Source organism: Tamandua tetradactyla, chromosome 7 (genome assembly GCF_023851605.1).
Source record: "Tamandua tetradactyla isolate mTamTet1 chromosome 7, mTamTet1.pri, whole genome shotgun sequence".
Classification (NCBI taxonomy): domain Eukaryota; kingdom Metazoa; phylum Chordata; class Mammalia; order Pilosa; family Myrmecophagidae; genus Tamandua; species Tamandua tetradactyla.
In genome coordinates this window covers 1,823,764-1,850,786 of record NC_135333.1, presented here as the reverse complement: position 1 = coordinate 1,850,786, position 27,023 = coordinate 1,823,764, and the positions used below count along the sequence as shown (strand labels likewise).

Here is a 27,023-nt window from a genome sequence, read left to right as displayed (position 1 = left end):
GTAAACTCTCCTTACTCAATATCTGCCCTCTAACAGCTACAACCCTGCATAACTCACGTAGCATTTAAATTTTAAACTACACCAATGGAAGGCTGCCAATTCCCAAAAACCCACCAATGAAAACCCACCTAAGCTCTAACCCCCATCCCCTACCCCAAGCCATAAAAACTCTATCCCCTGCCACCTTGGGGCAGCTGAAATGCTGCCTGGGAGGCCCTGTTTCTTCTTTTTCTTTTTTTTTTTTTAACATAGGCCAGCACCGGGAATCAAACCCGGGTTCTCTGGCATCGCAGGCAAGCATTCCTGCCTGCTGAGCCACCGTGGCCCGCCCCCTGTTTCTTCTTGAAATAAAAGTTTGCCTGAACTTCTTCGCCTCATCTTTGGTGAGTTTGCCAAGTTTGCCTTACAGTGATGATGGCAACAGTGACAAACCTGGGATGCAGCAGGGAGCTAGAGATCTTTGGCCCACATGTTCATAAAATGGCAGGCTATTTGCCGGAAACAGAGAAAAGCAAGCAAGTCACACGGGAAAGTGAGAGTGTAGTCTTTGTGAATAGAATATGAGTGTCTCGTTCCTTCACCTCTTCCATCAGCTTGGCAGATTGAAAACGAACGTTCTCTGAACCATGTCCAGTAACATCCACAGCTCTCCGCCCACAGGGCTCCTCTCAGTGTGAAGTGTGTAACTTTTGCTCCCGTTCTTGCCATGAAGATACTTTTTTCTTTCTATCCATTTATCCCGTCATTCAGCCTTAGAAGAAACTATTTTCCCAGTAGTTCAGAATGAAAACAAACTGTACCAGATAAATGCCCTAATCTTCTTCTGGGAAGGCACATTCTCTGCCTGGTTAATTCCTCATGTCTCTTTCAAACTCTGCACAGATTCCATTTCTTCCAGAAGCACTTCTGAATCCCTGAATCCCCTATCCCACCTCCTCTCTGGATAAGGGGAGTTCCCATAGCACCTTATGCTTGCCTCAGTCATGGCGTTCATTCACTGTGCACATAACTCATGTTTCCTCTTCTGTCACCCCCACGAGACCATCCCTTCATGATGTTGTACCATCTCTGAAGCCCCAGTGACCTAGACCCTGCCTAGCTCATAAAGGTGCTAAGTAAATGTCTGTGGAGGAAATGAATGGAGACGCCTCCATTTTTGCCTTATCTTGAAGAAACTAAGCTGTTTCTCAGACTGCATTCGCCAAGGAATCTCCTCCCAGAGTGAAAAGTGGGGTGGGAAAACCAGTAAGAATGACTTCTTTGCAAATCACTGTCCGTTTCCCTCAATATAACCAAGAACAGCCTTGTATGGCAGCGTTCCCTACCATCAAGACAGCAATTGGGTTCAGTTTACCTACCACAATATTTCCATTACAAACTTGTCTTTTATGGGCCTCAAAAGAAAGCCTTAAAATCTTCCACACTGTCCCCTCTGCAAGGGTATGATTCAGTAGCACCAAATAAGCTAGGCAATATTTCAAATATAATTTGCTTAACTCACCTCGTGAGCCGAACCTGTGGGCTCGAATGGTTGGGCAGAAAGTTTCAGCTGTGTTGAATTAGAACTGATGTCAAATTTCTGTCCTACCTGCCAAACTCAGAGCGTGATTTAAAACAGAAAATAGGATTTCCTTTGTTGGGCAGGATTTCCCATTAAAATGACTTTCTGAAAACATTTATCTGTGAAAGTTTTTACTCAGATCCGAAAAATGCATACAGTTGTGAGCCTGATTGGACGCCTAAACCACAGTCTTGTGAAAATACAGTCACAAAGTGCATGGAAAGGATCCCAAGGAATTTTTTTTTTTAGTTAAACTTCCCATAAACAAGGCTAAGTCCTCGCCCATGAAATTTGGAAAGTATCAACATTTATGACTCTAAAATTAGAGCTCATATTCAAAAGGCAGGGGAAACATTCTAGAATAATAAGAATTGTTTTGATAACAGCAAATACCTGCTAACAATATCTTATGAGGCTATGCCTGATATATAAGGAAACTACGTTTATTATTTTTATTCTGGAGAGAAAATGCATTTTGAAGAGGAAGCATTTCAGTTAAATTGCTAGTTAGTTGGGGTCTGCTGTAGCTATCAACATTATTTGTGAAAGATTTACATACCAACAGAGCATACATTTTCAGAAATTTTATTCATAAGTGCAGATCTGCTACAAATTTGAGTAGACATACTATTCATTGGGTTTAAATCACTGGATCAAGAATATTTAAATAATTGACTTTTAAAATGCTGTCAAAAATAGTTTTACAGAGAAGGCAGTACGATCTCCAAGGTGGTGTAAAGCAATAGAACAAGAAAAATCCCCTAACCAAAATAAGTACAGTCGAGCCTCATTATTTGTGGATTCTCTTACTCACTAAACTTATTTGTAATCCCCAAATCAATCCTTATGGCACTCTGCAATCATTTGTGAACATGCAGAGACAGGTGAAAAATTTGAGTTGCTCTATGCACATGTTTCCAGCTAAGTTTATAAAAGGCAATGCATACCTTCTTGTCTCCGCTCTCACACTGCAAGCATGCTGTCCTTCTTTGGGAGATTCACTGCCACCTATTTTCATAATGTTGTGGGTGATTCTGCTGTTTAAAATGGCCCCTGAGTGTAGTACTGAAGGGTTGCCTAGTGCTCCTAAGTGCAAGAAGGTCATGAGATGCCTTCTGGAGAAGGTACAGGGTTTTGATAAGCTTCGTTCAGGTGTGAATTATCATGCTGTTGGCCATGAGGTCAATGTCAATGAATCAACAATATATATTAAATATGGTGCCTTTAGACAGAATACACATAAATTAAGTTTATGTATCGATCAGCTGATGAAAATATTGTGACCAGTGGCTCTCAAGGACCTGATCCCGTATTTCCCCTAGGAGCAATGGTTCAGTATTTGTTAATTCAGTATTCTTGGTGACTTTAAAGAGCATTAACTACCATGAATAATGAGAATTGAATGTATTACTATATTTTTTAAAGTACTCTGAGAAAGTCAAATATACTTTGTCTTTCTTTCATATATGAAATACATTGTGCCGAGTGCTGTGCATTAAAGTCGTTGTTTCCACCTTTGCAGGGGTCGAATGGTAAGCTTGACTGAAGGTAGCTATGGCTTGCAGCCTGTATCTTGGATAGCAGATGCTTTGCTCTGACTCAACTGGCTAATCTACATGCCTATTTTCTTTGGCCATGCAATAAGGCATTAGCAGTGGTTGCCTATCCATAAAAAATATTAAATCTCGGTACTGAAAGTGACAATAAAGAAGAGACAGGTGACAGACTAGTGTCCCATTATGATTGCCAAGCCATCTGCATTTATGGATAGCTGAGCCAATAGCAGTATTTCCATTTTTTTAAAAAATAGAAATAAAACCCTTCATGGTGCAAATACTTACTTACAAAACAAAAACGTGAGTAAAGTCTTACGTTTGTTCTGTCATTAACTCTCATTCCCTTTCTCGTAGCTTGAGGTAAACCAGATGGAATTACTACCACCCATGGGCTTAGCTGATGCGTTAAAACATTTCTTTAGTTCAGTATTAAAATCACAGCCTTCAATATGTTCCTTTGGGCTGTTTTCCAAAATATTTGCTTGGCAAATACCTTCCAAGAATGTGACATGGCTTTCTTTCATATTGTCTACATAAGGAACATTTACTCAGACAAATGCCTGTCCATACCACCATTTGAAATAGATTTTATGATAAGCATTGGTGTTTCCACATAAATGCTGGCATTCTACTGTCATTGTTAAATGCCAAAAAGCAGAGAGGCACAAATTAAGACACTAAGAATATATCTTTATTGCTCCATATAATACAAGTAATTCATCCAAATATCCAAATTATATGGTTACACCCTGAGTAAATGGATATTTCTTTTAAAAGCATCCAGATGTCATAACTGGTAAGGAAAGAATCTTAAATATTTAGACCTCTTTAGGTCAGAGCAAGCAATGAATTGTCTTCAAGTATCTGCATGTTTGAGAAACTGGTTCAAAATGGGGCTAATTAACAGAACCAATAAAACCGGGAAAAGAAGTTATGTAATAACTCGTATATGTTGTTTAATATGTGTACGTGAAGGGCAATTTTTGAAAAGTTATACATCATATTACACAACCATTCAAGAGCATTTGGATTGAATTACTTTTAGCACACCTAGCATGAAAACCAAAGTTGAATAAGGTCAAACTCTTATCAGAGACTTCGGAGAAAAAAATCTATTTGTAAATGAGATTCGTGGTATCAGTGAGTACCCAGATAATTCAAATTCTGGGAATAGTGCCATAAGAAAAGGCCTTTTTTTGGTATAAGAAAATACAAATTTCCTGTAGATAGGGAGGGTCCATTTGAGGGGAATGTGCTCTGCAAACTACCTTTTGCTAAAACTACTGAACTATAAAGAATAAAGAGGAACTAAGAGAAAAGAACCAAATGCCACATTCACACATGTTAATTTCAGATGAAAAAAATTTTTGAATTTCTAAATATTATTTTTGTAAGCTATGCAATTGTAAGACTACAATAATCACTGTTTTTACATGCCAACATTTAATCCCAATTCTGGATGCTATTCTTTACAAGCAAGAGCACGCTTTACACTCCCTGCAACAAGTCTCAGGCACCTGCAGTTCGCTGAAAGAGATGGAAGGCACTCTTAGTGATGGTGTCTACTCTTTCCCCCATGGGGCTCTGGGGTACATAACTCGGAGGGAAAAAGAATGAAGGACCACTCCTCCCTGTCATGTTATTTTCCAAGCCTGTTGACCTCAGGTTCCTAATTATGGTTAGCAAAACAGGATCCTCTCTGCTACAAGCCATGGCTCCAGTAAAGCCATTTGGGAACAAAAAGAAAAAAATTAAAAGAATGGCCAATGACAGTCAAAGCAAAAATACCAGAGTAGATGGAATGGAAATGTATTAAATTAGTCACCAAAAAGGCTCCAGTAAGCCTTGGGGCAGAGGTAGTACATAATTACAACAGTAGTTCCACTGAACTCAAGTTCAGACCTCCTATCTGCTCCTAGCTAAGAAAGACTGGAAGGTCTGAGAAGCTTGGTGGCAGACATGGAATTTCTGACATTAACTGCGGGGGCTTCCAAGAAGTGGGGGAATCGGCTGTAGCCCAGGTATGACATGGGGACAGATTGTTAGCTCACTTTCCAGAAATACGAAACACTGGATGAAAAAATCTCTCAGCAACTGAAAGGACACTGCTAGCCTTTGTCCTTCCTTTGCTAGAAGTGTGGTACATTAGCCCTTACTGCCCCATGGGGACCAACCTGCCCTTGATCCTTCTGTGCTCATCGGTGAATTTCTTTGACAAGCAGAGGCATTCCCAAGTTGAAAGAGACCCCAAGAGGTTGCTTTCCTCAGAAGCACTCAACTCTTTTTAATTAGTGGAAGAAGTGGCACAGATAGACCCTGTAGCACTGAAAGTGGTTCCACAATTTTCCAAAAGGAAGGAAAGCAGGCTGATCAGAGGATTCCACTTCCTTCCCTTGGGCAGGCAAAGGAAGCTGACAAACTGAGAACATTAATTAACTGAGAGGGCCCACAGGAACCAGCTAACTTAAGCATGGGAGAAGGTCCTCTAGATAGAGCATCTCTTATAGACCTTCCAGATGGGCCTCTGTGCACGGCTGGTATCAGGGATAAGGGCCAGGCTACAGAGCCCTGGCAGGCCTGTGTGCTTCCATTCCCACTGGCTGAGCTTGGGTTTATGTCTAAACCTATTTATACCAGTTGTCCTTAAAATTCTAATGGCATAGTTAAATGAATACTAAGTAAAGGTATGAAATATCAGTATGAACAACCAAGTTGAAAGCCATGGAAAGACTCAATTTATTTAAGAGAGGGAAAGGGGGAGGCTGAGGGCTGTTTTGCAAAGGATCTTTAAATTTCCAATCTACTGCAAAGAAACCAAAACTGGGAAATGGTGGGCGATGCCCTGTGGATGAGGTTTGTGCAAGAAGGTCCATGTGAAAAATCAATTAGTGACCCAGTCACACAGTAAAGCTTTGGTCCTAGTTAGAATGATGGGCAAATGAATGTGTGTCCTTTATGCAAAATGAAAAACAAGTTTAAGATGCATATGTATCATTGTTTTTTAAGTCTCTGTTCTGTTTTACTTAATTTTTTAATATATCAATCACTTACCAAGTCTAATTGCATTCTGCTTGCTTCTATGATTCTCCAGGAGTGAGACTACTAGGTTTGCAAAATACTAAATTTTAGTGAAGGTGGAACTTTTCTTAAGGCCCAGGCTCTTTACTTTCTCCCCAAGACACTAAACAAAAGAGTAAAACCAGCTCTGAGGGAAGCAAACATCTTCTCTGTGTCATCTCACAGATTTGGGAGTAGAAGAAATATCAGTAGATTCTGTATTCCAGATTCCTGCTATAAGGAAACACATTCTTGCTTCTTTTTGCTCCACCTTCCCTTCTGCCCCACATCTGGGCAAATGCCCCTGGGAAAGTCAAATCTGGAAAAGCCTCGGCCAGAACGCAGGCACTTTTCCCCAATCCCACCCTCTAGCTAGGATAAAAGCCCAATTCACTCTCTGCCTCACTCAAGGCCGTCTAGACCTGCTTCTGCCTGACTTGGTCTCCCCAGGAGTCCCGTGTATCACCAACACACCTTCTCACAACTTCTCCTGGGCCGTGGGGTGTCATTCTCCTTAACCTCCTACCTAGTAAGTGTATGGGGGCGGGGCGGAGGGACCCATTCTTTTTATTCCCAATTTCACAGACAAAACAACTGATCATTAAAGAGCCAATTCAGCGATGAGGAATAGAAAGCAGGTTTGCATTTGCTGTGGCCAAAGAGGAAGTACTTTTCGTGGACCAGAGACATTTCTAGAATTAGAGGTCAGTTTACCATGGTGAGGATACCACTGTGCCACGGACGCCATCCCTCAGCTTCTTTCCATATGAAACTGAGGGAGCAGGGGAATGAGAGATACTTATGGTTTAGAGACATAAATATGAACAAATGAAAGCTATACTGCCTCATTGCATCTTGTCACTATTTCTTTTAACTCTCAAACTTAACCTACTGACTACTCAAATACAAGATAAGACTGACTGAAAGATGCCAGGTCGTCTTTCGATAGGGATCAAGTAGCCTGATCTGGTCACAGCTGCTGGATGAGAAAGGGAGTAGCTGGGGTGAGAGACAGGGAAGAGTGAGCCTGCCCAGAGGACTTCGCAGGAGAGGAGTCCATTATGCAGTAGAGCCTGCCCACAGAGCAGGCTGCAGCCAGAAAACAAGCATTGTGCAGGTATTATGGCCAGAGCCACTTCATAGCAGAAGAAGCCAGGCTCACTGATTTCCCCTGCTCCTGTCTGGCCCTATGCAATTTCTGTGGCATCTATAAACCAGGGCCAACAGCGCCTGATTGTTTCCAGAGCCCACAAGAGGCTTGGCAGAGAGTTGTAACGAAAGCCAAAAAAGAGTGGGGCCTTACAACCTGAGGAAGTTCAGGCTAAAATTGGGCCCTGAGCCCTGCTGCCAACTTCCTCTGTAACAAAGCCCAAAGCAAATTACTTTGCCTTCATGGACCCAACTGTAAAATGGGGGAAACGGGGCTGAGCAAGCTTGCCCGGAACATAAACCCACTGAAGGCTGTAATTAATGCAAAGCATTTGTAATAGCCAAGCACCACCAAAATGCATATAACCATACTGGCTTTGAGATATAAGCACAGCAAAGGCTCTGAGAATCCATCTACCTGTGCACCTCTATAAGAAGTCAGCAATTGTTCACGGAAGATTTGGGTCAAACAGAAATTGACTGCCTCAAGGCATCAAGCTTCAATAGCGAAACCAGTGCAGGGTAGCCAGATCCAGCGGGGACTCAGAAAGCAAAATCAGCTCAAGGCTGCAAAGTAAATAGGCATTTTAGACACAGAATAAATACTCAAATACCCAGCCTTTGATGACTCTCTGGAAAACCCAGGCAGGAAAAAAAAAAAAATACCTTGCTGAGACCCTGGGTTATTGCGTCTCTGCACCTGCAGTGGTTAGTCCTCCAGTAATTCGTTGCTCACTTCTGCTTTTTTGATAAAGAAAGCAAAGCTTATTATTTAAAAAGGTTGTAGAGAGGCTTCTGATGGCCAGAAATCTTAATAAAGATAAAAGTTAACACTTATTAAGCCTCTACTATGTAGGTGTCACTCTCTGGTAGGTATGTTATTTTATTTAAATCATTACAACACACTCATAAGGTGGTTTTCATTTCCTCTCTTTTTTTTTTTTGAAACAGTTAAGGAGACCTGGCTCGTAAGTGGCCAAACTAGGATTTGAACACAGACTCTGAGACTAGGGTTCTTCTTACCAAGCTGTACCATCTTCTGATAGATCTGAGACAAATGCAACTTATTGAAACACATCTAGTTTTGCTTTTAGATGGGTAGACAATTAAAAAAAAAATTTTAGTCACTTTGTAAAGCTATATACAATAAAATTCACCTTTTGTATAAAATTGTATGGATTTAGTCACACACACAACACGTCACCACCACCACAATTAAGATAACAGAATATTTCTATCATCCCCCCAAATTTCTTCATGTTGCCCTTCTATAAGAAGCCCCATCCTCAAACCCAATGCCTAGTAAAAACTGATCTGCGTTCTGTGCCCATAAGTTTGCCTTTTCCGGAAAATACCTACAATCTTAACATTTCTGGCACTCCAAAATCCAAACTCAAAGAATGTCTGAGCTCCTCTGTGAATGTCAGTTCACCACTGCAATACAGGAGCCTGGGTCATGGAGCAGATACGTGGGGCGGGAACAGGAGGATGGTATTCAAAGCCAGCCAAAGCTTTAAAGTCCTCTCCACCCCTCAGTAAAGCAATGCTAAAGCTCTATGACATCCTCAGCATTTTAGTTGGCAGTAAGAAGCCAGGGCAGCCCTCTGGGGTCCCTCAAGCACTGAGAAGTAGGCACTGAAAGATTTCTGTTGTCTTGGTAGCAAATAGGCCTCCTGCTCAGAGTATCAGAAACTTCAAGTTTCTATGATGAGGGTCTTTGTTCATTCTCGACTCCAAGCTTCCTACTTTTAACGAACATAGCTCTGTTTTCCTATAAACACATAATTAAATTGGCAGGTGCTCATAACCCTTAGCAATGAACAATAACCTTTCTATACTTGGGAAAGGCATCACCAAAGAAACTGGCTGGCAGATGGGGCACCCTGAGGAAGGAAGAGAGGGAGGGAGGGAGGAAGGGATACAGGGACAGAGGGACAGAGGGACAGAGGGAGGGAAGGAGAGACTCCTCCTAGAGGGCCAGATCTGCTGAATCAGTCCTAACTTCCAGAGGGGTGTCTGATGTCACAGCCGATCTCTGTCCCATACCTGGTTTGGTTCCATCAGTGCCAGCATTGAGTGCCTGGAACTCACTTTGGGAGAGCCAGCCCTACCCTCAAAGATTCCACTCTAAGGGTCCAGTTGTTTCTCCCGCCCAGTCCTCCCATCCTCTTTATTAGGCAACTGTCCTCTCTGTACACAGATGCTTTCTGAAGCTGTCTAACTGTGATAGTCAGCAAGGCTTCTACCAAAAGCAGTGGAGACAAGGCTCTCCAGCAAGCTCCCCCTCCAGAACCTCAGCTAAAAAAAAGAGGACAAAACATCCATAGCACATTGTAGGGCCTCATTTTATTAGGTCAGCAGGGATTCCAAAGGAAGACAATAGCCCACTTTTTTAGAAGATGATTCAATTCAGATATATAATTGAGTATCAAATTTTCAAGCAGTACAGAAAGCAGCAACTGTGAAAATCATGGCCCTGTAAAGCACGTTTACCTCTGTCAGCAAGCATCTGGCTCTGTAAAAATGATGATTAGGCAAAAAACGACGTTTGGGCAAATCCAAAGGAAGTACCCAGCCCACAGGACGGGACGGTGACACGGCCAGCTGTCTCGGTGGTGCTCTCCTCATCTGCAGTGAATTAACGGCTAATGCAGAGAGAGTCTGCATACCTACCATCAAACATGAAGTGTAAACGTGAAGTGTCACGTTCTTTCAACCTCATCATGCTTTTACTTCCTTTTAACACTCAGAACACCTGGGAACCAAGCCAGAAAAAGTGCTCCAAAGCCTCCAGTCACGGCACTGACTGGAAAAAGTTTCCAAGGTCCCCTTCATTGAAAGGAATCTTATTATGTATAGAGGAGGAAAATGAGTGAGAGAGACAGAGAAAAAGATACAGGGAGATCGGCAGGGGGTGGGGGGGAATCCAGATAAACTTTGTGTGTCAAGACTTACCCAAATCCACATTTCAATTTTTAATATATACATCTCAGGCAAAGTATTAGATATTTTAAATGAAAACAGCAGATAACAAAAATTCATTTTCATCTTGTTTTGGTAAAAACAACTAGTGAGATATATAAATATATTAGAATAGTTGATTCTAATACATCATATATTATAATACAGAGAATCTAAGTGTATAATTACATATTATTTGTGACTATTACAATAACTATACGCTATATATGGCATATGTAATGTATGCTATACATATAATATTATATATTAGTGGTATATTCTAACTAGCTATTAAATTAGAATAAAAATTAGAACTAAATATGCCCATTTTCTTCTTGCTCTTTGATATTTTAAACTTTTTCTATAAAAATTCTACATTATTTTGTTATTCTATTCAAAAGTTATTAAAACTTTAAAAAGCTTTTAGGATTAAACAGTCAGCCCTCCCCATATTTAGAGCTCCCTCTTGGAGTCTGACCCCAAAGCAGCCATAGGACCACCTACTGAGGCTATGAGGATAAGAGCAAGCACCTCTTTCTGTTCTCGGCCAGCCCATGGAGGAGGGGCCATCAGGTGAGACTTCCAGTCTTCAGCTGCCTGCAAAGGGGTCTTCTCATCTTCTGAGTGGGGCCTGGGGGGGATGCTCATCGCAGCAGGAGAGGCAGCTCTTTCTAGGTCACCCGAGAGCCTCTCATCTTCTCCAGATAGGCTGCCCCTGGCCTCCTTCATCTGCATGTCCTGCATAAACAACCGGCAAGCTTCCAAGTCAGCGTCCCACACTTTTTCAAGCAGTGGACTCTTGCAGCTAAGGCAGAGAGGAAACAAACGCATGAAAAATAATTCAGTGACGTTTCATTGTACAAATTCAATAGTCTATTTACCTGGTTAAAAGTTAGCTACTAACAACAACAAAAAAAGTGAGCTAATATTCTTATAGTTAACAATTGAATTTCACAGTGATAAGTTCTTCCAACCAGAAGAGCCAGAGGGATTTGTATACTATCAAGTTACAGTGGAATAGGTGGCTGATCTTTAGCCATCTGGCCTGCAAGGCAATTCATGAGCATCCTGCGTACTTCTCCATCCTGTATACTCAGTGGTTTGCTTACAATCCCCTCCCCGTGTCTGTGTTCCTGCCATGCTGGCTTTCTTTGAACCATACCCACCCCCAACCTGCCCAATTCTCCCTAAGAACCTTTGCATTTGTGATTTCATTTGCCTAAGAGAATCCCTCTTCCTCCCTCCTTCTGTACTCCCCACCCCCCACCCTACACCCAGGCCTTCATCGGGCTGAATCCTGTTATCTTCGGATCTCAGCTTAAATCTCCTCTCCTTAAGGGAAAATTCTCTGACTCCCGACTAGAAAGTTATACCAGCATCCTGTACTATTCCTTCACAGTGTTTGTCACAATTTTGATTATTTATTTGTGTAATTACTGTGTATTCTCTCAGGGAAGGACTTCGGTGGATTTTGTTCTGCACTCTATTGTCAGAACTAATAACATGGGCCTAGAGAGCCTAGCAGGTAATGTAACTGAGTGAAGTAGAACAGGGACAACAGAGAGGTCATTGTCAGTAGGGAGGATATACCCACTACAGGGGCCACTTCATCAGCTCAGGACAATGAAAGCAATGCTGACAAAACTTCAGCTTTTTCAAGGAAAACTAAAAATCTAAGATTTTTAATGCAAGTCGATATGTTTTATCCATTCATTCACCTACAGCCCAGATATTTTCTACAGCCATATCTTCTATTTAATAATCCTTTCTTCTACTGTGTCTATTATATGGTTCAATCCATCTATTGAGTTCTAAATTTCAGTTAATCTATCTTGTAGTTCTAGAATTACTATTTGATTTTCTTTTATGAATTCCAGTGTTCTGCTGAAATTCTCTATCATGTCCTCTATTTTCTTGAACACATTATTCATTATTTTAAACCCATGTTTATAAATGATGAATTCATAAGAAAAGAGAAAGAATGAGGAAAAGTAATAATAAAAGAGATTTGGGCTAAGAGTTTCCAAATGCTGACAAAGGACGTCACATTATACATTCACAGTAAGCGCTGCAGTCCTCAGGCAGGAAAAATGTAAAAACACACTTTGGCACGTCATAGTAAAACTGCTGAACATTAAAGACAGGACAAATATCAAACAAAAAAGCAGCAGAGAATAAAAGTGTTAGTGAGGATGTGGAGAAATAGGAACACTTGTTCATTGCTGGTGGGGATGCAAAATGATGCAGCAGTGTGGGGGTTCCTCATAAAATTATGTGTAGAACTACCATATGTGCTGGTGATCCCACTTCTAGCTATACACCCCAAGGAGCTGAAAGCAGGGATTCAAACAGAGATTAGCACACCAATGTTCACAGTGGCATTATTCACACTTGACAAGTGATGGAAGCAACCCAAGTGTCCATCAGCACCTGAACAGTTGAACAAAATGTGGTATATATATATACACAATAGGATATCAGTCAGATGGAAAAAGGAATGAAGATATGATACATGTGATAACATGGGTGAACCGTGAAGAAACTATGTTGAGAGAAACAAGGCACAAAAGGAGAAATATTGTATGGTCTCACTGATACAAAATAATTACAAGAAGCAAATTCATGGAATCAGAAAATAGAGCACAGGTTACCAGAAGCCAGTGTGAGTTACGGAATGGGATGTTAATGCTTAATTGGTAGATAATTACTGTTTGAGGTGACAGAAAATTTTGGTAATCGATGGTGGTGATGGTACCACAACATTGCAAATACAATTAACACCACTGAATTATACATTTGAATGTGGCTAAAAGGGAAAATTTTCAGTTGTATACATTTTACTAAAATACATTTTTAAAAAATAGGACTATACACACTGTACAACACAAATATTGAATCTAATGTAAACTATGGACTACAGATAATAGTACAGTTATAATAATATTCTTTCATCAATTGTAATAAGGTTACCACACTAATGCAAAAGGTTAAGAGAAAACTGTGGGGGCGGGTGGGTAGGTTTATATGAGAACTCTATTTTCTGCTACTCTTTTTACTTTAAGATGTAAACCTATATCTTCAGTAATAAAAATATTATTAAAAGAAGAAAATGAATTTTTTATACCTTTGTCAAATCAATTGAGCATATCTATGTAGATCTATTTTGGGGATCGCTACTCTGTTCCATATCTCTGTATGTGTATTCTTCAAATACACTAGCTATATAGTAAGCTTTAATATTGAGTAGAATGATTTCTTCCCCCTTTATTCTTCTTTGTCAAGACTGTTTTAGCAACTGTAGTACCAGTGCCTTTCCATATAAATTTAGAATAAGCATGCTTATTTGCACAAAAAAAACTTTAAAAACTTGCTGGTATATTGACAGGAATTGAGTAAAACCTATAAATCACTTTGGGGTGGTTATTGCCTTTACTATGTTGTATCTTCCAATTCATGCACACAGTATGTCTCTCTATTTATTCAGGTCTTTGATTTCTTCCATCAAGATTTTTTAATGCTCAGTACTTATACCCTGTATGTGTTTCTTAAGTGCATATGTAAGTATTTCATTTTCTTTGGAGCACTGGTAAATGGTTTTCTGATTTTAGTTTGGTTTCTGCATACTCATTGTTAGCATATAGAAATGCAATTGATTTTTGTGTGTTGACCTTCTATCCTAAAACCTTCCTGAACTCAACTGTTATTATTATTATTATTTTGTAGACTCTTTGGAATTTTCTACACAGACAACCACACTATCTGTAAATCAGAGCAGTCTTATTTCTTCTTTTCTATTCTGTGGAAAACAACTTTCTTGCCTTATTGCAATGGACAGAACCTCCACCACTATGTTGAATAAGAGTGGTAAGAGTGAACATCCTTCCTCTGTTCCAAATCCTATAAGGAAAGCATTCGGTTTTATATAATTAATCATAATGTGTAGCTCTATGTTTTTACAGATTGTTTTTTTCAACTTGAGGTAGATCCCTCTATTCTTAACTCACCAAGAGGTGTTTTTTTTTTTTTTCAATCATGAAAAGGTATTGGATTTTGTCAAATGCTTTTGTTGCACAAATTTATTTGGTAGTATATTTTTCTTCCTTAGCCTATTGATAGGACAGTTTATATTGACTGATTTTTTGGATGTTAAAACAAGCTGTATATCTCAAACAAATTACACTTGGTTATGTGTATAATATTTTAATATATTGCTGGATTACATTTGCTAATATTTTGTTGAGAACTTTTATGTCTAATTTTATGAAACATATTGGTCTGTATTTTCTTTTTTGTATCATCTGCCTCTGGTTATTGGATGAAGGTAATATCAGCCTCATAAAATGATTTGAGAGGTGTTCCCTCCCCTCCTATTTTCTAGGAGTGATTGTGTAAAATGGACTTTACTTCTTTAAATGTCTGGTAGAATTCTTGAGCAAAGCTATATAGGTTTGGAGATTTTTTTTGCAGGAATTTTTAAATTACAAATTCAATTTCTTAAATGACTATAGGTCTACTCAGGGTGTCTTCTCCATCTTGGTTACATTTTTATGGTTTGTGGTTTTCAAGGAATTGATTCATTTCTTCTAAACTTTTAAATTTATGAAAATAAAGCTGTTCTGCAATGGCTACAGAATCTGTAATAATAGCTTCAATTTCATTCCTGTTATTGGTGATTTGTGTATTTTCATATTTTATCTTTGTCAATTCTGTTTGTAAATTTTATTGATTTTTTAAGGATCTAGCTTTTTGTCATTGATTTTTCTCTATTGCTTTCCTATTCATGATTTAATTCACTTCACTCTAATTTTTAAAAAATCCTTCTTTCTGTTTGCTTTGATGCTAATTGCTCTTCTTTTTTTAGATTTTTGAGGTAGGAATTTTGAATACTGATTTGAGACTCATGCTCCTTTCTAGTGTAGGTACCATGAATTTCTCTCTCAGCACTGCTTTTGCTGTATCCTACATATTTTGATATTTTTGTTTTCATGCTGATCTTATGTATATTTCACTTCCTTTGTAACTTCCTCTTTCACCTATGGATTATTTAGAAATGTGTTGCTTAATAACCATGGGTTTAGAGATTTTTCGTGCTGTTTTTCTTTTATATTTATTTTTAGTTTGATTCCATATGATCAGAGAACATATAATTTGTATGATATCAATTCTAAGTTTGTTTAGGTTTGCTTTATTGGCCCAGTATGTGGTCTCTCTTGGTGGATGTTCCATGAGCGCTTGAAAAACACGCGCATTATACTGCTCCATATATGTCAGAGCTAGATCCTGTTAATTAATTGTGTTGTTCAGCAAATTGATTTTTGTCTAGTAGTTCTATAAATTATTTGGAAGAGGGTGATGCAAACTTCAAGTATTAGTGAATATTTGCCTACTTATCCTTTCAACTTTATCAGTTTCTACTTCATGATTATTGAGGTTCTGCTGTTTAGTGCATATACTTTTATCATCTTTATGTCTTCCTGATGTATGAATAATCATTTTGTAATGTCTCTCCTCATCTCTAGTATTTTTCTTTACTCTGAAGTCAATTTTATCAGATATTAATACAGTACTCCTACTTTTCTTTTCATTGTTTGCATGATATATCTTTTTCTATTCTTTTGTTTTCAAACTACTTGTGTCTGAAATTGAAGGGAGGCTTGGAAATAGCACATAGGTGCTTTTAAAAAAATTCAATCTGCCAATTTCTACCTTTTGATTGGAGTATTTGGACAATTTACATTTACACTAACTAGTGATATGTTAGTGCTTAAGTCTTGTTATTTCACTATTTGTCTTCTGTGTATTTATTTTGGCTCTCATGCATCTATTTCGTTTTTCTTGCTTGCTTTTGGGTTAAATTAATCATTTTGGAGGGAATCCATCTTAATTTATTTGTAATGCTTCGATTGCATCACTATAAAATTTTCATAATGGTTCTTCTGTATATAACAATATGCATATATAGCTTATCATGGTCTACTGGCATCAACATTTTACCACTTCCACATAGGTTCCTTTACTCTCATTGTCTAAAGTATCAAAGTGTGTTATAATTTTCATTTAGATTATCAATGCGATTTATAAAATTCATGAGGAAGAGGACAGTCTGTGGTATGTCCCTGTATTTCTGCTCTTTTCATTGTCTTTCTTCCTGAAGTTCCAAGATTATTACATCACCATCACAGCGGCAGTGATGGTGATGAATTATTGCTCTGCCCTTTGGCATAATGTCTCTTGTTATTACCAGTAGGTTGAATCTGGGCAGAAGGAACCAATGCTTTTACCTAGTCCACGCTTCTTATTAATATATAAGAATCATAAAGTAATATGGCTCACCATGGTCACATCTTGGTTACCATGCGTGCACAGTTAAACTGATTTTCACTTTATTTGTGCCTCAAATTACTGAAGATTTGAAAGGTCATATACTTTTTGACCACTCTTCTTTTCTATTGCATAAGTGTCTTGTACAAACCATCCTCTGAGACAAACACATGAGATATTATATTACAAATGGAAAATCTCAAATTGAGATAGGAAAAGTATTTTCCAAAGGTCACCAAATTTTGTGGTAGAGGCCAAACGCCAATCAAAGGCTTCTGATTTTGGTTGAATCAGTTGAGATGTGTTCAGACACAATCAGTAGGAACCTCAACTTCAACTGGCTTGAACAATGGAAGTGGGCACTTGGATTGGCTGACTCAGCAGCTTAGCCTTGTCATAAAAAAAAAACAGATTCTTTCCATCTCCCCTTTCTGCCATCTTCCATCCACAAGTATCAGCTATGATGGGACACACCTTTACTTTACAAGTAAGACAAAAAAGTTATCCTCAGAATTAGGGATATAATCTGAGCACAAGCCTCCCAAGCTTTCCTCTCCTATTGCGCATAAGCCAGCCAACCAGCCACGGATTTTAGAAGTCCTTTTCAACTTTGCAGACTATTTAAAGCTCAAAGGAACAGTTTTCCACACCCACCTTCCCCATATCATTCAGTAGTACACCAGAGTAAAGAAAGGAAGAAAATGCCACCAGAAATAATTAGATAGATAATTATCTGGAGCAAGTATTGAACACTCAATTTTAGGACATAAGATCAAAATCATCAGGGATCTCCATCAAACCAGAGCCTCCTTTTAATTTCTCTATTTATATTCATGGTCTCTTTATTTCTGCAATTGTTCTGACTTCTTTAGTGTCTCTTACCCCATGAGAATTAAGTTCCCTGAGAGTGGAGTCCTGTCTATCATGGCCACGACTCCATTCTCAGCCCCTAGTGGAGTGCTGAACATACTAGGTGCTAAACACATGTTTAAGAGAGTGGCCTGATGAAGGCCAGACATTATGATTATTTTTAGCATTTTTGTTTCCCTTAATCCCCACATTTAACCATAGATTATAAATCAGGGCTATTGTTCAGATCTATTTCCCCCCCATTTCAACTGCCACACCATAATAAACCTTTCTTTCCTTCATCCATATACAACTGAAACTAATTTTGCCTTCAAATAGTTCACTGTTCCCATTGAGTCCATACATTATTGCTCTAAAAATTTTAATGGATCCCATTGTTGCCAAATAAAAAGCAAAGTCTTTGGAGGCCTTTCCCAAGATGACCTCACCCTGGCTCTGGTCTTCTTGCCCCCTGCTCCCCTGTGTGTTTCTGGGAGGCAGCAAAGTGGGCCAATCACTGTTCCCAGGACAAAAGCACATATTTCTAATTACAGATGGCTATTTCTTATGCTTTTGCTTCTCCATAATCACCAGCCATTAAATCCAACCAATTCATCAAGGTCTCTCTCAAATGTCACTTTAACAGAGAAAACTTCCTTCATCCCCATGGCCATATATAATCTCTCCTTTCTCCGAGCACACATGGCATTTTGTAGTACTCTTATGACAGGTATTACATTCTGCCTCAATTTCTGGGTTTTGTGTACATATGCCTTCTTCTACTGTAGTACTTGACGAGGATCGAGAATATTTCTTAGTCACTTTTTAATATTATGAAGCATAAGATGTTCATAATACCATGAAGCCAGTTCCAATATAAGAACTCAACATATGTTTAATGAATTGAAGGAATTTTCAAGGCCTCCTCCAATTTGAAGCAAAGAAAACAAGTTAAAAGCATCCAGCCTACCAAAGGTTAGTAAGGGAAAAGCTTCCTGACGAGTGACCCCAAAAATGGATTGGCTACATCAAAATTTAAAGTCTCAGGATAATTCTCAATATGCCACTCTATTTTGCTAGTGCAGTATTGGTTTCTAAGCTGCCCAATAATTAAATAAAAAGTTTAAATTATTTGTCTATAATTTTGAAGTGGGGAAAATCTTTAACCTGGAATTAAAAAGGAAAAAAGATAAATGTATATAGTATAAATTTAAATTTGTGCATGGTAAAAGACCACAAGCAAAAGCCAAAATAAAAATGACATATTACAAAAAAAAGTGTAACATGCAGTATAATTCAAGATGTAAATGTCCTAACCTATAAAGAGTTTAGAAAATCAATAACAGAAAAAAAAAAACCCATAAGAAAGTGTCAGAGTAGGTAGAAGAAGAAGTACAAATGGCCCAAAGAATAAATGAAAAGATGACCAGCCTCATTCAAAGCAAAGATAAGAAATTTAGGAAACAAATGGTTGAAAGATATTTAATCCAGTGTTTTAAGGGTAAAGGGATAAATCAGTATCCTTTCTTGGGAAAGTAAATTGGCAATATTTTTAAAAATTAATAACCCACATGCTCTTTGAGCTACTATTGCACTTCTACACATTTACCTACAAATGTATTCAGTTAAGGGAAAAAAAGATAAGCGGAAAAGAATGGTAAATACAGCAGGAGAAATGACTGGAAACAACCAAACTTTTTGTTATATACCACGCAACCATTTATTTATAAGGCTGAGCTACGCATCTTAAAATGGAAAGATCCTCAAGAAAAATTAAGTGAAAAACACAGGGCTAAGAACTTTTTTAGAAGGACAGGCACATACATCCTTATATGTCCATGCCAGAGAAATACATCTGGAAGGACACACTTGAGACTCCTAACAGTTTCCTCATGGCTGGGAGAAAAGCAAGGAGGCTTTCACTTTACATTTTTCTTTCTTTCTGTTGTATTTATTTGGATTTCTATTTTCAAATAAAACCACAACATCCCTTGCCTTTATACGAAGAAAGAAATTTTTTAAATTCATTTTCTTCTTCTCCTTTTGTCATTTTGCCAGTATTTGTACACTCCTCGGCCTTGGTGTTAAGCTCCCCTCCTTGCACAGAAGTCCTTTTCATGGTTTGTGGGGTACCACGTTTGACTGGCGCAAGCTGAAAGTCAGGGAAACAGGCTTCCTTATAAGAGCACTTCAGAAGTACAAGAGCTACATTTAGCTCCTGAGAGCTACAGGATAAATGGAAACATACGCCAACATTAAGGGCCACCTAAGAATTTTAACAGGAAACAGGAGCAAGACAAGGAGAGAGAACTCCATGTGAATAGCCTCTCAGCTTATCTCAGAGATGTATTTCAGTAGCTCCACTCGGAAAGGAAAAGAGCTGGTCAACCCCCTCACTCTAGATGAAATATATTATTCTTTCTACCTCTCAGAACATGTGGCTTTTCAAGGACAGCTGGAAAACGGACTGGCTAAAGACTCACATTCAAAATACGTTATCTGACAAATGTATAGCTAGAATTAAGGGGGCAAGGATTGCATGCAGCTAAGTAGATGCATATATCTGTCTGCTGGAAAAAGAAACTATAGAAATGTCCTCAAATTATGATGTGTTCCAGAGAGAACGGTAAAATCTACATACAAAGAAGCTCTGCCTCTGGCATGTTCATACCAGCTTGGTTATACTGATCTCTCTGAATGAGAACTACAGGAAACAAAGTTCGGGGCAGAAAACTTCTGTCAAGTCCTGCTAATTTTAACCTCTCAGATATATTTCCTTCGTGTATGGTATTGCAGATGAGAATTATGGCTCAGGGGACTTCTATGATAGAATTAGAAGCAGGAGGAGGAAAATGTCCAAGCAACCATCACAAGATGGCTAGCAACCCATCTGAAAGGGACAGAGGCTCTTTTTAATTCTGAAAAAGAAGCAAAGAGAGTGTTCTGCAACCTCACTGGGGCACGTCGGCAGGGTGAGTGAGCGTGGCAGAGCAATTTCTAGAGTTTAAAATCAAAGACGTGAACAGAGTCCACCTCTGACAAAGGAAGGCCAAACTAGCCTTCTTGATGAATGATAAGCCACCACGAGGGAAGGAAAGGGAAGAAGGGAGAAACAAACCCTCTCTGTGAAAGAATGACAGCCTGCCACCCACTGCACAGAGCGGATGTAGATACGGAAACAGGACAGTAAAATGAAAGCGCAGACCAAACCGTCCCACGGTTCCCTCCCAAGCACCCTTGTCTCCAATTTACCTCCCAGGATTCCTGCACATAAACACGCCATGGGGAATGGAAATCTGGCAGGGAGCAGGGAGCAAGGTTCGCTGTCAGCTGCCTGTGCATTTGCTCTCCTTTGCTGTTTTCCCCAAAAAGGCAGGGCTCTCTCCTCTACAAACAAGTGGCAGGTCCCTCCTTGTGTGTGTCACGTGCTCAGATTCCCTTAACGTCTGAGGTCAAGGGAATACTAGATGTCTCAGAGAAATATTCATTTTTCTTTTACCGTATGACTCAGTGGCCCCAAGTTTTACGCAGACATATAGTGATCGAGGATGGATACTGTCCATTGATGAAGTGAAATGGGTGGAAAGATTGGGGAAGCAATGGGGAACAGAAACCAGTGCACACCATTTAGAGGGCTTACCTTCCCTCTTCCTCTAAGCCAAAGGCTGGCTATCTTTGCAAGGGAGTCTGGGGTAGAAGCTGGAGAAGGCAAGTTCAAAGCCCAACCCCACTACTTAGCAGCTGTGCAACTTTAGGTGAGTTACCTAACCTAACTGTGTATCTGTTTTCTTATCCAAAAAATAAGGATAGTCACCACACCGTCTTCACAGGATTGTTGAGGGCGTTATACAAGCTAATACATGTAAAGTACTTAGAACTGTGTGCATCCCATAGCAAACAGTAGCTAAGCGTTAACATTTATTTCTATCAAACCCTCACTCCTGAAAACCTGACTTCCCTCGGCTCCATCTTCCAGCTCCGTCGTTTCTCACCATTATCAATTCTGTTGTCTGTTATAGTTTCCTCTTTACCCCTTTAACATTTTGCTAAAGGTTATCTTCTCTTTTAGGCTCTCCCTCACTCCTCTTGGAAATGTAAGTTTATCTCCATAGCATTTTGTCCTGACCTCTATTTTGATGTTTATCTCATCATCTACCAAACCAAGGACACTGCAAGGCCAGTGAATATGTCCTTGAAAAAATCAATTAGTCAGTGAGTGGGCAGAGTTTTTAAAGGGTTTGCTTTAGTCTGCATTTCATTTTCCTTAGGCCACCCTCAAAGTTGGAGGAGGGCAAAGTCAAGAACTGAAGATGGAGGGGAGTTTCCAGCAGGACCTGCAGTCTGGATGTACCATTGACTGAAACTGCAGGGAAACCTGTCCCCTGGTTTCCTCTTACTCTGAGCCTGGCATGAGTGGGGAAGACCTTAGTGTTGACACCTTCCAGCTCTTCTCACCACTCAGTCATTCTAAAGCACCTGGCACTCCCTCTCCATTTGAAAACAAAAGGCCTACTAGCCAAGCAAGGAAAATGACAGCAAGGATCAGTGAATGAGAGTTGCACAGAGGAAAGAGACTAGAGAGGCTGACAAACGACTCCCCTGAGGCTGGGGCTCCTTAAATGTCCAAAGATCTGGGCATGAAGGGTCACGTGAAGACTGGTTCAATATGACAATCAAGCAGCTGCTGAGTCAGAGTGAGAGTGTGTGTGTGTGTGTGTGTGTGTGTGTGTGTGTGTGTGTGTATGGGTGTGATGGAGGGAACTGAGGGATCTACGAAGCATGCCCTCTGATTCCTATGGACGAAAATTCTTACTGAGGTTTTGAAACCTGAATTCATTAAAATTATATGCAAAATATTGCAAATGTATTTTTGTTAGAAGAAATTCCACAGATTTCATGAGGTCATTAAAATAATTTGTGATTCAAAAAAAAGAAAGAAACAGTGATTAATAGGGAATCTAATTGTAGGTCACAGTGGGGCTCAAGACTCTGCATTTTAACAACATCCAAGTTAAGGCTCGTGTTGCTGGTCTACAGTCCGCAGTTTGGGTAGTAGGGACTAAGTCACAGCCTTGTCAACTAAAAACAGCTCCTTCTAGATTATCAGATCTAGGCATTCACAGACCTCAGTGTATTACAAACTGATCTGAATTTTGATATAAAATACATATGACCGATGACATGTGATGGCATGAAACGATACAGATCCCAGAAAACCGTGTTCTTAAAGCTAATTCATTCCTGTGAGTGTAAACTTATTGTAAGAAGATGAGGTTACTTCAGTTAAGGCCTAGGGTGCATTTTAAACTTCTTCCCGGAGTCCTCTATAAATGGGATAAATACAGAGAGAGAGAGAGAAACAGAAAGTCATGGAAGCAAGTGGCTGGAAGCAACGAAACCTGAAGGTGAAGAGAGAGTCCAGCAGACACTGCCACGTGCCTTGCCATGTGGCAGAGTCCAGGATCGCTGGCAGCAGGTCTTCAGGAAGAAAGCACCACCTGATGATGCCTTGATTTGGACATTTTTCTCAGCTTTAAACTGTAAGCTTGTAAGTTAACAAATTCCCATTGCTAAATGCCAAACCATTTTATGGTATCTGCATTTCAGCCTAGCAGACTAACATAACACATGACAGAAGACATGCTCAGGCAGCCATTACTAGCCCCATCTAAGATATCTTTGTAATGTAGGGCTAACTCATTGCTAATGCCTAAGAATGAGGAAGTCTGCTTAAATTTAGAGCCTTCCATCACAGCTGAGAAAAAACATGAAACCTGGAATCCCACGGGCCTAAACTTTTCTTTCTTTTTTTCTTTCTAGAAACAAATCCAGCAAATAAATAGATTCTCCTCATTTTAATCTTCATCTACCACCTCTGGGAGGCTGGCTAGGAAAGCAAGGATGACCACATGAACCAATTTTGTTTAGAGAAAATTGGAATGGCCCTGAATATTTATGCATATAAAAAAAATCAGTGGCAAACTGAAAACTGTGTGATTTCTGGCAGCAAGTTTCATCAGCAAACATTGTCAATACAGACCATACCTTAAGCCTATAATCCCTGGCTCTGCTTTCAGTCACCAAGGAGGAAAATGTCACCCTGCAGTGTGTTCTTTGTGGATCTAGTGCTAAAGAGAAGAAATCTATCACTGGCAGTTAGAACCTGGGTTACCTTATAGCCAAATTGTGCGTCAACATCTCTATCCCCAGTACACAAAGTATGATAAAGGCTGAAATCTAAATTGAAGTCTAAAAATAGCACATTAAAATTCTTTCTTTCTTTCACTCTACCAGAGTGAATGGCCTGACATCAATATCTGGAGGGCACAACTGACTTCTTAGAGTTTATGTGAAAAGACCGATTATACAACAGCCCTTTCTTGGGGCAGACTTGGACTGCCCCAGAAAATATTAAGGAAGAAAAAGCAATTACATTGTTGCTGAAAACTAATAATGGGTATGTGATTACGATTATTAATGGGGGAAAAAGGAGACAGACTGCTGAGCAGCAGCCAACCAGCAAGTGAATTTGTATGCGATTCCAAGACGGGGATTAATTTTTTGTTTTCTTTTCATCTCTCAGCCAGTCATTTGAACGTGACACCAAACTTTAAGCATGGGCTGTCACATCCTTATCAATATTCAATGTCACTGCTCTATGGTTACATTATCTCCACTGGATACGCCAATGACAGGCTCCTTGCTGTGGGGGATTGTTTTCTCTGTGACTCTAAATGTGAGGCAGATGTAGTAGGAAACTGCCTTGTCAGATGCAGGAAATTAACTAATTTCCAAGAAATCGGAACGACATTTTACAGCAAATATTTACTTCTCAGCATCCTACTGATATTGGGTATACATTATCTAACCTGGAGGATTCTGAATTTATTTTATCTACAAACAAAGGAATCTCCTGGTTCACTCTAAAGAAAATAATACCACTGATTCCCTGGACTCCTGGTGAAAATACTCCTGCTGCTGGAAGTCCATCGGTCATGCAAGAATAAAAGAAATAAGGAATGTGGAGGAGAGTGTGCAATTTCTCTGACTGTATATCCCACCTTAAAACCAGTTTCCCTACACCACCCTTCCTAGCCATTGAATTTTTAATTGAACGTCTGCCTCAAGGTCCACATAATCATGGTAACTTCATCCAAAGTTGGTCATTAGCACTTAAGATCACCAGGTGGGGAAAGCTGGGAACAGGGAAGGCTGAATCAGGAGCTGGAGGAGAAGAACACAGATGTGCATTACCCTCTCTGTGCCTGGAGTGGCACACATATAAAGTTTGGGGTCAAGTTCAAATGACTTTTCACATTCAATTTCACCATTTCCCAGAGACATATTTTTACTACTGTCATCATCCTCATCATCCCAGCTTCACAGATCCTGACATAGGCTCAAGAGCATCTGGTATTTTCTCAGTTACACAGCCAGCTAGGTAGTGGAGCTGAGACTGAGTTTCCCTCCTGATGAAAATACCCACGCTCTAATGGCAGCAGATGTTGATGCATTTTGTGAGAAACATTTCCAAGCCTCCTCCACTTCCCCAATTTCCTATTCTAGATGGAAACCAAATACTTATGAACTCGCAAAATGACAGCTGGTCATTTTGGTGTCAAATACACAGCATGAGACCCACACTTACCTGATAATTTGGGGGGATGGGTTTGCTCATTTTTGTACAAATATAGGAACATTTATCTTTACAGTAGTTGTAAAGGGTAGTGGAGATTCACTATGATGTACAAAACTGAGAATTGTCCTATGCTTGCAGTTATAAACAAAAAGGTTTCTTTAAGGTAAAACGGAAAAATATTTCAAAATTCTGTATAAACATATAAGGATACCTTTCCTGATATTTAATCCTTATTCTTTCCAGAGCTCTAATTACCCTTTTTAAGAATAATAACAATATCAGTAATAATGACAACAAACTTTCAGCACGTGCTGTTAATGTTGAAATTATGCTCTACATATATTATCTCATTTTATCTGCATAATAACCCTATTAGGAAGGTACAATTTTATTTCCTTTCATATCTGGGGAAACTGAAATTTACACAGATTAGATAATTTGCCCAGGAACTAGAAAGCATTGAAACTACAACTAGAATTCAGATAGCCTGACCCCAGAACCCATATTCTTGACCACTGTATAAGCCACTTCCTCAACTTCCCACTAGTCATTGCACTTATCAATCTCTAGCCCTTGCTTGTGCTGTCCTCTTTCTCTAGAATATCTTCATTTTTCCCACCCACCTTGCCCAGCTCTTCATCCAGCTCAAATGCCATCTTTCCTTTGCACTTTCCCTGGACCTCTTCCTTAGGAAGAACTAGTTGCTACTTCATTTTTCATTCCTATAGCTCTTTTTATATTAAAGTAATAAAGTTCTTATCACTTTGTCTTGGATACATTAAGAGGAAGTCAAATCTCAGCCACAAGAGAGCAAACTCCTTAAGTGAAGGCCAGATGCCTTATACATCTTTTTACGAATCGTACCTAGTATGGTGTCTGGTGCATAGAAAATGCTCAGTATAGATCTTCAAAACCCATTTACTGGCTCAGGATTTTGTTTTGTCTCTACCCCTCAACTCACTAATGATGCAAGATATTTTATCAGAATCTTTTGGTTGACCCTAACTGTAACTCTGAACCTATCCATAACAATAATTTTGAACTCCCCTCTTCTTTTCTTTCTCTGTCAAGCTAAATGAGTCCAAAGTCCACCAAACCATACTCAAAATACTATTTTCTAGGATTTTAATTACTTTGATCATCCAATTTCTCCACCTGTCTTTGCAAAACACTGTCACCATATGTACTATTCTAGTTGATGTTTTGCAATGTGCTTATACCTTTTTTTCAGCATAATTAAAATTTCTGAGTTTATAACATCTATATAATTGGGGTGACTGGTTTAATCACAAAAGGGTTGATTGCAAAGTTCTCTTAAGTAATTCTTTCTTGCTATATTTATCTGTCTGTTCAAAGATAAGAAATGACTTGATAGAATTAGGGAAGTAGATTGAGAGTCAGCTCTACCCCCTCACTAGCATGTAATTGTGAGCAAGTGACTTAACCTCTCTGTGCCTCAGTTTCCTCATCTGTAAAAGTGTGGGATAATGATAGTGTCTACCTCATTGGACAGTGAAGATTAAATGAGTTAAAATATTTAAAGCACTAAGAACAGTGCATGTACATAGCAGATATCACTACCAGTGCTTGTACTATCAGCATTGTGAACACCAGGATCAGGTTCCTGACTGCCTGTCTGTGCCAGTTATCAATTCACTGCTTCTCAGTTCAACATGTATCCTTCATTGCCCACACCACAAAGATGCCATCTTTTGAAATAATTTTCCCTTTGCCATATGGCACAGGGTTAAGTTTTGTCGGTACGGGATGCTGGAGAGATAATGCAGAGGAGCGAGTTTTCTTTCTTGGTTCCATTGTACTCTCTCAGCAGGCCCCTGAAGTGAGGTGTCTTCTCCAGCACCCTGTGTTCATGGGCTTCACCTGCGCCCACTTCTGCAGCATACACAGCTTCTTCAGCACCCACCTCCTA

General features: G+C 39.4%; 1 protein-coding gene across 1 annotated transcript in view; it reads right to left on the bottom strand.

Annotated features, from left to right (window-relative positions):
- The window catches only part of DISC1 (DISC1 scaffold protein), a 387,745-nt gene that overhangs the window by 11,440 nt on the left and 349,282 nt on the right, over nucleotides 1-27,023 (bottom strand). The window contains exon 10 of the mRNA XM_077168344.1: nucleotides 10,816-11,089. Within this exon, the coding sequence (XP_077024459.1) occupies nucleotides 10,816-11,089 (274 nt within the window). The remainder of the gene's footprint in view (nucleotides 1-10,815; nucleotides 11,090-27,023) is intronic.